Genomic DNA, 12794 nt, shown 5'->3' with positions numbered 1-12794 from the left:
ACACTTTCTAAAGCAAATTTTCAAGAATTCTTCTCAAATAAGACTACTTTCTTGGAGAATACAGTATATCTATTCATAGTTTGTAGTGCTAGTTCCCTTCCCCTCCCCTCTCCCCCTTTGATTTTTTTTTTCAATTTTTAATTCTCTCCATGAGGCTTTACCTAAGCCTGGCAAAAATTCCTGTGCTATATAACTTTTTTTTCATCAGATATTCTGATCCTCTTACATCAGTGGGTAATTGCACCCTTACTGATGATTCCCAGAGGCTTTTTGCATTTGATTTTGAACCCTTCAGATCAGAGACTGTATCATTGACTATATTTTCTGATTTCCTTATTTCCTCTTCAACACGGAGAGAAACCCACAAAGGCATAAAGAATTCATAGACAACAAACAGGAAACACTTCTCTTATTTCTACTCTCATTAAAAATAATATAATTCTCTCCCATTTAAAAAGAAAATACAAGTTTAATGGCCTTGTCAAGAAGGTTTTAAGAGGATAAAGTTGAAATGTAAGCAAAGCATAGGTACTTGGGCAGAACAGGCTGGACCCTAAACATATCTACGCAACCTGTTTCCTAATTATGGAGTTCTCTAAATTCTACAGTTCTTCATTAAAACTCCTCATATCTACAGTTTTGCTTTTTAGTATTGTCCTGGTTCCAGTTAGGACAGAGTTAATTTTTCCTCACAGTAGCTGGTAGGGTGCTATGTTTTGGATTAGGATGAGAAGAGCGCTGATAACATGCTGATGTTTTAATTGTTGCAGAGCAGTGTTTACACCAGGCCAAGGACTTTTCGGCTTCTCGCTCTGTCCTGCCAGCGAGCAGGCTAGGGGTACAGGAGGAGCTGGGAGGGGACAGACCCAGGACAGCTGACCCAAACTGGCCAAAGGGGTATTCCATACCATCTGACGTCATGCTAAACAATATATAGGGGTGGCTGGCCGGGGTGGGGGGGCCGGCTGCTCGGGGATAGGCTGGGCATCGGTCAGCGGGTGGTGAGCAATTGCATTGTGCATCACTTGTTTCTTACACATTATTATTATTAATACTATTATCATTATCACTATTATTATTATTATTATTGTTATTATTATATTCCTGTCTTAATAAACTGTCTTTATCTCAACTCACAGGCTTCACTTTCCCGTTTCTCTCCCCCATCCCAGAGAGGGAGGGGGGAGGGTGAGCGAACGGCTGTGTGGTGTTTAGCTGCCGGCTGGGTTAAACCACAACAGTCCTTTTGGCGCCCAACGTGGGGCTTGAAGGGTTGAGATATCGACAAATTTGACCAGAGTGTGTTAAACTAAAATTGGTATAAGTATTGGACCTGCTTAATAGTTGCTAGTCACGATGTTGATTGCCTTAATCTCCAGTCTGCTGTGCCTGTTTTCCAAATTGAGTTTTATAGCGCGTTACTTTCTGTATGTGCTCCCTGTTGCACTGTTTATCCTTTCCGGGCCCTGGTTTAAGATTGTTATGGTACTGTGCGGTGTAACAATGGCTTATGAAATGATGAAATATCTGGTCACGTCTCTAACCTGGTATTTGTACTCAGCACTGACGTTGACTCTATACTTTGGAAACCATATCTTGGAAACTATTAGCAATTACACCTATTGCCTGTTTTCGTTAGGGAGCCAATCTGTGAAGGGGACAGGGGAAGACATGTTTCCCTACCTGTTCACTCTCCCTTTCTCCTTCACCACCCTCTTATCCCCCGAGCTAGTTACGGTGGTTCTCCGAGATGCTGAATATCCTTGGGATACTCAGACCAGCCTGCTCTTGTTGTTATGTCTCCTGAATGCGCTTCAGGTTTTGTTGAGGGTTAAACAACTACTTAGGAATCTCATCCGGAGATCTGTCTTGAGGCGGGATAGTTGCGAGTGGCAGGGAGTGTGGGAGGATATGGGCAGGTTTCTAGAGCAGTGGTCACCTCCAGTGTTTTGGACATTCACCCCTGAACAACTGCAAAATCCTAAAAAGCTGGCAGAATGCTTGACAAAAAGGTGTCATGACTCTGGCAGTTCCAAAGTGACACAAATCACTGTAGCGTGCTGGGGTCTGGCTTGTGCCTATCGAGCTGCAATTGATGCTACTATCAACCTAGCTCCAGCCCCTGCAGCCGCTCCGGCTCCAGCCCCTGCAGCCGCTCCGGCTCCTGCAGCTGCTCCCACTCCTGTGTCTGGGTCAGAGAAACGAGCTGTAGCAGTGCAAGTTGACCCCGCAGAGGGTATTCCAACCCCTGTGGCAGACCCTGTGGCTGGGTCAGAGAAACGAGCTGTAGCAGTGCAAGTTGCCCCTGTAGACAAGGTGAAAAAATAGTATAGAGACTCAGGTCGTTTAGAACGCAGACAGTCTTCTGCGAAGTCTGGGCATAGTGAAGACGAGGCTGGGCCATCAAAGGTGCAGGAGACTGAAGATGAGGATGGGGATGTCGAAAAAGCAACAGTAACTACCCACACTCTATACCAGCGTGAGCTACGAAATGTGCGAAAAGATTTTGGTCGCTGTATAGGTGAGCAGCTTGTCACCTGGCTGCTCCGGTGCTGGGACACCGGAGCCAATTATGTGGAATTAGAGGGCAAGGAAGCCAGGCGGCTGGGATCCCTTGCTAGGGACGCATGTATTGACAAAGCAATTGGAGATGGAGCACGATCTGGCAGCCTCTGGAGGCATCTCCTGTCAGCTGTGCAGGAAAGGTATCCCTTCAAGGAAGAACTTGTATGTCTACCAGGCAAATGGACCACCATGGAGAAGGGAATTCAGTACCTGAGGGAATTGGCCGTACGGGAAGTAATTTATAAGGACCTAGACGACGCACAAACATCCACAGATCCAGATGCAGTCCGGTGTACACTACCCATGTGGCGGAAGTTTGTACAGAGTGCACCATCATCATATGCCAGCTCATTGGCAATATTAACCTGGAAAGAGGAGGAGAATCCCACAGTGAATGAAGTGACTAAAATACTCTGGCAGTACGAAGGAAATCTCTCCTCTTCCCTACAGGCCTGTGTCTCGGCTGTGGAGAAACTCTCTGAAGAGGTCCACCAACTTAAAGAGAATTTATCTTCCCCTCCACCTGAACGAACCAGTGTCCACCAGCTAAAAGAGAATGCTTTGGAGAAACTTTCTGAAAAGATCCACCAACTTGAAGAGAGATTATTTTCCTCCCCACCTGTACAAACCAGTGTCTCAGCTATTAGGGGTAAACGTTCATCTATGCAAGGAAGACAATATGGTGGGCACACACACCGCGCCACCCTGTGGTTTTACCTACGTGACCATGGAGAGGACATGAGAAAATGGGATGGAAAATCTACTGCGACCCTAGAGGCACGGGTACGTGAATTGCAAAAGAAAACAATTGGGAAAAAGGGGTTCTCTGAAAAGTTTGCTGCTCCAAATTCCAGCAGGCAGTCCTTTAAACACAGAAACGAAGATTCTGAACAGGACTAGAGGGGCCCTGCCTCCAGCCAGGGGTGGGAAAGGGACAATCGAGTTTATTGGACTGTGTGGATTCGATGGCCTGGCACGTCAGACGCACAGAAGTATAAGGCTTTAGTAGACACCGGTGCACAATGTACTCTAATGCCATCAAGCTATAAAGGGCCAGAGCCCATCTGTATTTATGGTGTGACGGGGGGATCCCAGCAGTTAACTGTATTGGAGGCTGAAGTGAGTCTAACCGGTAATGAGTGGCAAAAGCACCGTATTGTGACTGGCCCAGATGCTCCGTGCATCCTTGGCATAGACTATCTTAGAAGAGGATATTTCAAGGACCCAAAAGGGTTCCGCTGGGCTTTTGGCATAGCTGCCTTGGAGACAGAGGACATTAAACAGTTGTCTACCTTGCCTGGTCTCTCAGAGGACCCTTCTGTTGTGGGGTTGCTGAGGGTTGAAGAACAGCAAGTGCCGATCGCTACCACAACTGTGCACCGGCGGCAATATCGCACCAACCGAGACTCCCTGAGTCCCATCCATAAGCTAATTCGTCAACTGGAGAGCCAAGGAGTGATCAGCAAGACTCATTCACCTTTTAATAGTCCCATATGGCCAGTGCGAAAGTCTAATGGTGAGTGGAGACTAACAGTGGACTATCGTGGCCTGAACGAAGTCACGCCACCACTGAGTGCTGCAGTGCCGGACATGCTAGAACTCCAGTATGAACTGGAATCAAAGGCAGCCAAGTGGTATGCCACAATTGATATCGCTAATGCATTTTTCTCCATCCCTCTAGCAGCACAGTGCAGGCCACAGTTTGCTTTCACTTGGAGGGGAGTCCAATATACTTGGAATCGGCTGCCCCAGGGGTGGAAACACAGCCCTACCATTTGCCATGGACTGATCCAGTCTGCGCTGGAGCAGGGGGAAGCTCCTGAACACCTGCAGTACATCGATGACATCATTGTGTGGGGTGACACTGCAGAAGAAGTTTTCGAGAAAGGGAAGAAAATAGTCCAAATCCTTCTGAAGGCCGGTTTTGCCATAAAACAGAATAAAGTAAAAGGACCTGCACGAGAGATCCAGTTTTTAGGAATAAAATGGCAAGATGGACGTCATCAAATCCCAATGGATGTGATCAACAAAATAACAGCTATGTCTCCACCAACTAGCAAAAAAGAAACACAAACTTTCCTAGGTGTCGTGGGGTTTTGGAGAATGCATATTCCAAATTACAGTCTGATTGTAAACCCGCTCTACCAAGTAACCCGTAAGAAGAATGATTTCGAATGGGGCCCTGAGCAACGACAAGCCTTTGAACAAATTAAGCAGGAAATAGTTCATGCAGTAGCCCTCGGGCCAGTCCGAACAGGACCAGATGTAAAGAATGTGCTCTACACCGCAGCCGGGGAGAATGGTCCCACCTGGAGCCTCTGGCAGAAAGAACCTGGGGAAACTCGAGGTCAACCCCTGGGGTTTTGGAGTCGGGGATACAGAGGATCTGAGGCCCGCTATACTCCAACTGAAAAGGAGATATTGGCAGCATATGAAGGAGTTCGATCTGCTTCGGAAGTGGTTGGTACTGAAGCGCAGCTCCTCCTGGCACCCTGACTGCCGGTACTAGGCTGGATGTTCAAAGGAAGGGTCCCCTCTACACATCATGCAACTGATGCCACATGGAGCAAGTGGGTTGCACTGATTACTCAGCGGGCTCGAATAGGAAACCCCAGTCACCCAGGAATCTTGGAGGTGATTATGGACTGGCCAGAAGGCAAATACTTTGGGATATCATCAGAGGAGGAGGTGGTTCATGCTGAAAAAGCCCCACTGTACAACAAGCTACCGGAAAATGAGAAGAAATATGCCTTGTTCACTGATGGGTCCTGTCATATTGTGGGAAAGCATCGGAGATGGAAAGCTGCTGTATGGAGTCCTACACGACAAGTTGCAGAAGCTGCTGAGGGAGAAGGTGAATCGAGTCAGTTTGCAGAAGTGAAAGCCATTCAGCTGGCTTTAGATATTGCTGAACAAGAAAAGTGGCCAGTTCTCTATCTCTATACTGATTCATGGATGGTAGCAAATGACAGCAATGGAAGCAGAACAACTGGCAGCGCAGGGGCAAGCCCATCTGGGCTGCGGCATTGTGGCAAGATATTGCTGCCCGGGTAGAGAACCTGGTTGTAAAGGTACGCCATGTAGATGCTCATGTGCCCAAGAATCGGGCTACTGAAGAACATCAAAACAACCAGCAGGTGGATCAGGCTGCTAAGATTGAAGTGGCTCAGGTGGACCTGGACTGGCAACATAAAGGTGAATTATTTATAGCCCGATGGGCCCATGACACCTCAGGCCATCAAGGTAGAGATGCAACCTACAGATGGGCTCGTGATCGAGGGGTGGACCTGACCATGGACACTATAGCACAGGTTATTCATGATTGTGAAACATGTGCTGCAATCAAGCAAGCCAAACGGTCAAAACCTCTTTGGTATGGAGGACGATGGCTGAAATATAAATATGGAGAGGCCTGGCAGATCGATTACATCACACTCCCTCAAACCCGCAACGGCAAGCGCCACGTACTTACAATGGTGGAAGCAACCACCGGATGGCTGGAAACATATCCTGTGCCCCATGCCACCGCCCGGAACACTATCCTGGGCCTTGAAAAGCAAGTCCTATGGTGACATGGCACCCCAGAGAGAATTGGGTCAGACAACGGGACTCATTTCCGAAACAACCTTATAGACACTTGGGCCAAAGAACATGGGTGGGTGTATCACATCGCCTATCATGCACCAGCCTCTGGAAAAGTTGAACGATACAATGGACTGTTGAAGACTACACTGAAAGCAATGGGTGCTGGGACATTCAAAAATTGGGATACACATTTGGCAAAGGCCACCTGGTTAGTCAATACTAGGGGATCTGCCAACCGAGCTGGACCTGCCCAATCAAACCTGTTACGCACTGTAGAAGGGGATGAAGTTCCTGTAGTGCACGTAAGAAACATGCTGGGTAAAACAGTCTGGGCTACTCCTGCCTCAGGAAAAGGCAAAACCATTCGTGGAATTGCTTTTGCTCAGGGACCTGGATGCACTTGGTGGGTAATGCAAAAGAATGGGGAGGTCCGGTGTGTACCTCAAGGGGATTTGATACTGGGTGAGAATAGGTCATGAGTTGAATTGTAGTATGTTAATTATTATATAATACTGTATGTCATCACTACCATGATTGCTATATATCATAGATGAAAATGGTGATTAATTACAAGGTATTGAAAAGAGTGTAACCTGAGCATGACATAAATGGTATGGAATAAGGGGTGGATATCTGTCCTGGTTCCAGTTAGGACAGAGTTAATTTTTCCTCATAGTAGCTGGTAGGGTGCTATGTTTTGGATTAGGATGAGAAGAGCGCTGATAACATGCTGATGTTTTAATTGTTGCAGAGCAGTGTTTACACCAGGCCAAGGACTTTTCGGCTTCTCGCTCTGTCCTGCCAGCGAGCAGGCTGGGGGTGCAGCAGGAGCTGGGAGGGGACAGACCCAGGACAGCTGACCCAAACTGGCCAAAGGGGTATTCCATACCATCTGACGTCATGCTAAACAATATATAGGGGTGGCTGGCCGGGGTGGGGGGCCGGCTGCTCGGGGATAGGCTGGGCATCGGTCAGCGGGTGGTGAGCAATTGCATTGTGCATCACTTGTTTCTTACACATTATTATTATTAATACTATTATCATTATCACTATTATTATTATTATTATTGTTATTATTATATTCCTGTCTTAATAAACTGTCTTTATCTCAACTCACCGGCTTCACTTTCCCGTTTCTCTCCCCCATCCCAGAGAGGGAGGGAGTAGGGTGAGCGAACGGCTGTGTGGTGTTTAGCTGCCAGCCGGGTTAAACCACAACAAGTATACACTATAGCATCTTAATATTGACCAGGCTGACTAGTTTAGAATCTGTCTCATAACTAAGTTTAATCAGAATTTAAAAATTACATTTTTCTGATGCTTTCATCAGTTCTAGCTTTTATTGCAAGGACAATCAATATATTTTTTCTGTGAGATATACAGGATAATACATAGGAACAGTTCTCAGAACAAGCCTGGAATATAGGACTTCTCTGTCAGGATGATTGCTTTAAACTATTAGGCCATCGAGTCTCCTCTTCTCCACCTCGCTGGTTCATTGTATCTTGAATCCTACCTTCCTCAGTGAACCAGGCTCAACAAAAGTCACTGACATGACAGTAGAAATTCACTCATCCTTTGTCTCCTGCTTTTTTGGACTAATTTAAACCTGCATATCTGAGTCAAAACTGGATCTAGCTTCTGTGATGAGGTGAAGCTAGATCTACTTTTTAACTATGAAGAGTGTTCAATACTAAATTGCTAGCTTCACAAACACCACTCAGGAATTGTACTGGGGAGTACATAATTTGAAAGGGTAAAAGGGTAAGCATTGTTGTTTGGGTAGCCAAACATGCAGATAATTAATGTATTAGTATCATCACTTCAAAATTAAAAAATGGCATTTGCAAGAGGAGTTCAGTTGTGGAAACCCAACAGTAGGATAAATAGCAAATAGCAGGAGAAAATATCCATGTATTTTTGAAAATGATGAAAAAGTGCAATATGGTATACAATTTCTCCTCCTCCTTTTGTTTCATTTTTATTTCAACCTTAAACAGAGAGGAGGCCCCAAAGAAATAAGGACACATTAACCCTTATATGCTGTTTTGAGTACACCATTCATTTCTTATCCCATGTTTTTATTTGAACACTTCTGACATAGTGGTAAGCTAGTTTAATGAAGTATGAAATTAAATCCACCAAACTATTTTAGTAAGTCAAATTATGACTAACATTGTTATCTGATTTTAGTCAGTTTTCTTTCTATTGTTGTACATTTAGAATGCATAGCAGCCCTAAGGGGAATTTTAGCTATGCAAGGAGAGTCAACATGATAATTATATGAGTAATTATCTAGGCAGGACCTTGTGTCAAAATCTGCCTAGGATACTACTCCTAATACAGTTTCCCATATTTCCTGTAACATCATTTGCTCATTGTCATTAGCATTTTTTCTAGGTATAAAAATGCATATACACAGAGACATGGGAAGGAAAATTGAAGACATTAGAACTTCAAATTATGCTTCTATTTAAATTGAATATAAATATGCAAATAAAACACCTCTGAGTGCATTTCCCATTTCTTGTCATAGATATGGCTATGTAACCCTTTCTTTTTAAAATATTTTCTATATCTAGTTCCACAATAATTGTCTACTGAAATAAATCCCTAAGTACCAATACTAGTTGATACATATTTATTGTTATAATGAAAATGAATGAAATCTCATCTCATTTGACAAAAAGTAAATGAGATTACATGTGTTGCAATAATTTGATGGCATACTGCAGACTTGTTTTCCTTGATATCTTAATTACCCTTTCTGGATATAAAGGAAGATGAATTTTACTGTTTTTATCCTGTTTCTTAATGAAACTACAGATTCTTCATTTCTGTAAGATTGCTATGTACATATCTTAATGTGATATGCAGATTACGTATATGTAATTTTAATATGAATTTTATATGTATAGAATTATTTATGCATTATATATACAGAGAAATTATATATTAAATATATTCTTTGTCAAATTTGTCATTCTAAGACTAAAAAGAAAATTTTACCTATATTAATGCTATGAAAATATTGTGCTAACCTACTGTAGGAAAAATTTATAGTGGCAGGAATTCAAATTGCTCAAAAACATTTTGACCAAGAAACATAATACAATTATTGTTTCTCAAATTATGGAAGATATTTAAAATGTTTTTATTAAGCTGATCATATTTACAATACACTATATTAAATATTTATGAGTTTAATATTTAATAGTTTCTTAATATATTTAATATTTCATTAGACTATTTTTTGATCAGCTTTGCTGAGTGTGCAGAAATCTATCTCATGTTTTCTCGGGGTAAATATTTAATTTGGTTTCTTTTTTTACTTTCTTAGATTCTAAGGCTTTAAATGGAAAGCAAGCATCCCAAGTGAAATTGCAAAACCAGAAATTTACTCACCTCTTTTTCTTTATAGGTTTTAGGACTAAGCAGCAAGTGCCAGTTATCTGCATTTTCACCAGACATGCCCAGTTTTGTCCCTTTTTTTGGCCTTGAAGGCCTGATTCACTTTCTATATCCAGATCGCACCTATTTGATCTAGTGTTTTAACAAACTCTGAAGAGGAGTCTCCCTTTATGAGTAGCACAATCATTTGGGATGCTTGCCAAAAGGGGGTCCAGGCTCTGGCTGGCACCAGCCAATTCGACAGGGTGATAGTGTCTCTTGGTTAGCAAGCTCATTGTGGGGGGAAGCCTCCTCCCAGCTCCTGCCACAAGGAATAAGTAACATAAATTGCTCCAGTATTGCCTGGAGCAAAGACTGGAAATGTGGTCTGATATCTCAGATGAGTGCCCTAACCACTGCACTATAGATTCTCTCTAGTCCAGTGAATTTAATTATTCTGCTGAAAACTGAGCAGGAGGTAGAGAGAGTGCCCTGTGCCAAACTTGGCATGAACGTGCTGTTTGCTGTGCTCTGTGATCTGCCTGCTCACACCCCCTCAAGCACACTTTTTTATTCTCAAATCTCTAAATTTCTCCTTACAGAGAAACTGTGGGTGGATAATTCTGATTTTCAGATGCAGAAGGGATGTACTTGCTGAGTTTTGTGACTTTCTGTTTAGGTTTAGCTCCAATATTTAAAACGCCTTTGCTCTTTACATGCTTGAGGTTCCTTTCTTTTCCATGGCCTGTGGGGAAGGGTAATGTAATATACCAATTCCATAGCAAATGTGACTTTAAAGAGAAGAGGCAAAAGACGACAGAATATGAAAGTAATAGTAATAAGGTCACAAAACTGTATAAACTAGCTATATACACTGCTAATATATTTTGTCATATTTTTTTTTTTAGCACTCCAGACTCCCGTGATGCCCATCTGCTTCTGTTGACTAGTTTCTGTTGCATTTCCTGAAAGCTGTTTGTTCTGAGAAATCTGAGTGTGAATGACAGTCTTACATATTACTTCGAGGAAATCAGTAGTAGTGAGTACAATACAAGATCTCAAACGTGTTGGTTAAGTGATGCCAAAGAGCAGACTTAAAATGTAGGGTGGTTTACAGTTCTCATGACACACAGTACCAAAGCATTGATTAGAATTCTTGCAATGTTTCTGCTTATTTTCAAAAAGTATGTAAGCTGTAAAAATGGATGACAGACAGACAAGCTTTATGTCTTGGGCAATGTGTGATTAAATTATAGCAATTTAAGCTAAAATATATGAAGAATTATCATTTTGGAATGCTGTTTGCTAAAAATGTCTTCTTTACTTAGAGTGCTATAAGGGTTTAGTCTGAAATTTTTAATATCTGTGTCCTTTATCAAAAAAAAAAAAATCTGTTGGAGAACACAGTATCCAGCACTGCCTAGTTCACTTGTTCTTCAATATCTCTGAAAAACTATTAATTGCCATTTACATTGCCACGTAAGATGTAATCAGAGGGGCTGTTTTTCAAAAGGATATAGCTTAAAAAGTGCTAGTACAAAAACATAGTACAAACATTATAAAGGTGGTTCCATGAGCAGTGTGGGTCTTCCCAGTGAGAAATCTCTACTGTCTGATACCACAGCTGACCTCAGCCACTCCCTCTGATACAGACTGACTGCAATGCAGAACTTCTTCCAAGGCTTTGTTGCTTACTTTCTCAACATTTGTAGGAAGTTAATTTCTTCAAAACCTCTACTGTACCTTATAACTTTTAATAAATTTATTAAATGGAAGATGACAGAGCAATTGCTGAAGACTTAAGGCTTTATACAAACCCCACACAATGAAAATGATAGCCATATCAGTCAACATCAATTTTATAGATTAAAGCTTGTTTGTCTGGTTGTTCTATAGTATTCATTAATAGACAACTGACCCAATATTTATTTATTTATTGTCTTGTGTGTTCTTTCCTCTTAATTTTTATTTCACAATTCTTTTCCAAATGTAAACTCTGGAAGCTACTCCTGCAGTTATTTCAGAAAGATCTGACATTCGGCTATTGGCTCTTTTATGTCTGGTGTCTCCTTCCTGTCTGCACACAAGAATATGAAAAAGTGATGGACAGATAACATCGGACTAATTTTTCATTTATGCTGCAAATAAGCCCATAATGGTCAAGAGGAGAATGACTGTCTAGTGCATTAAGGCCTAAGAGAATGACAGGAAAGTATAAAAAGCCACATTGTTCAGAAAATCCCCAAATCCAAATGCAATTGAAGCTGAGTAAAGCACATTAAACAGATGACACATGACAATCTTCTGCTTTTGGACAAAAGACAAACTTCCACTACAGCACAGAGTTTGACACAGTATCCCTCTGATATGATCAGAATAGCTTCTGTGAACTTTCGTATATTTCCATTTAGCAATTTCTTGCGATGTCTATATTTACTGTATCCATACTTCTGGTATTTCTCTATCCTCAAGCCTCATTTTAATTTCCTCTCAGTGAGAACTATCAATATTAGCACGTAAATATTCCATACCTGTGCTTGTTTTACTTGGAAAGAATTTAGAAGGCCCAGTTTAACTTTTATTCACCAGCTGTATCAGAAACCAAACTATCACGTGCCACCTTCCAAGCCCACTGCTCTGCATAAGGCACTATAGATCAGGCTTTGGCTTATAGGAATGTTTTTTTCCAGGGAGACACCCCAATTCAGACCTCTCTGCCTGAAGGAGATTATACTGGAGATGGCATAAGTTAAAATATCAAACATGTCTCTTCCCCAAGAACCAGGATTATCAATAAAAAATGAAATGTGTTTACTTATTCCCCTGGAGGACCTGGCAAACAAGAAAAGAAAACTGCAGGACCTTTAAAGCTCCTGTTGTAACAGCCATTCAATGTAGATGTTAGAGCTTTGTTTTGACACCTTATTTTTTTTTTTCCCACTGAATAACCAGATGAAGAAAGTGCTGTGTCAGAATCCAATCCTAAAGTGAGAAATACTTTAGAGGAGATTATCCTTCCAGTTTGTTTTAAATCTGTTAGTGACATAAAAGTAGAATGTTTTAGTTCAGAGGTTTACCTTATCAGTGCTATTAACAAATGCCTCATAAAGCATCGATGGAAAATCAATTTAGAGCTACTGCACTATCATAATTACAAATTTTCAAAAGCCCCTCAATGCTTGTTTACATAATATACCATAATGGCTCTCAAGTGATCATTTATATCTGCCACATAAATAACACAGTTTTAGAAG

At 41.9% G+C, this 12794-nt stretch overlaps 1 protein-coding gene and 1 long non-coding RNA gene across 2 annotated transcripts in view; one reads left to right on the top strand and one right to left on the bottom strand.

Moving 5' to 3' along the window:
• LOC310899001 (uncharacterized protein) overlaps nt 1-10413 on the bottom strand; it is a 38998-nt gene extending 28585 nt beyond the window's left edge. The window contains exons 1-2 of the mRNA XM_083834852.1: nt 9556-10413; nt 2776-2930 (exon numbers count right to left, since the gene is read on the bottom strand). Of these exons, the coding sequence (XP_083690978.1) occupies nt 2776-2930; nt 9556-9608 (208 nt within the window). The 5' untranslated portion in view covers nt 9609-10413. The remainder of the gene's footprint in view (nt 1-2775; nt 2931-9555) is intronic.
• LOC310899002 overlaps nt 5984-12794 on the top strand; it is a 44883-nt gene continuing 38072 nt past the window's right edge. The window contains exons 1-2 of the long non-coding RNA XR_014583908.1: nt 5984-7131; nt 10449-10579. This is a non-coding gene — a long non-coding RNA (uncharacterized lncRNA). The remainder of the gene's footprint in view (nt 7132-10448; nt 10580-12794) is intronic.

This window comes from Anser anser (genome assembly GCF_964211835.1).
Source record: "Anser anser genome assembly, chromosome: 4".
NCBI classification, from domain to species: domain Eukaryota; kingdom Metazoa; phylum Chordata; class Aves; order Anseriformes; family Anatidae; genus Anser; species Anser anser.
The sequence above is the reverse complement of the archived record's forward strand: the minus strand, read 5'-3'. Positions and strand labels throughout refer to the sequence as shown.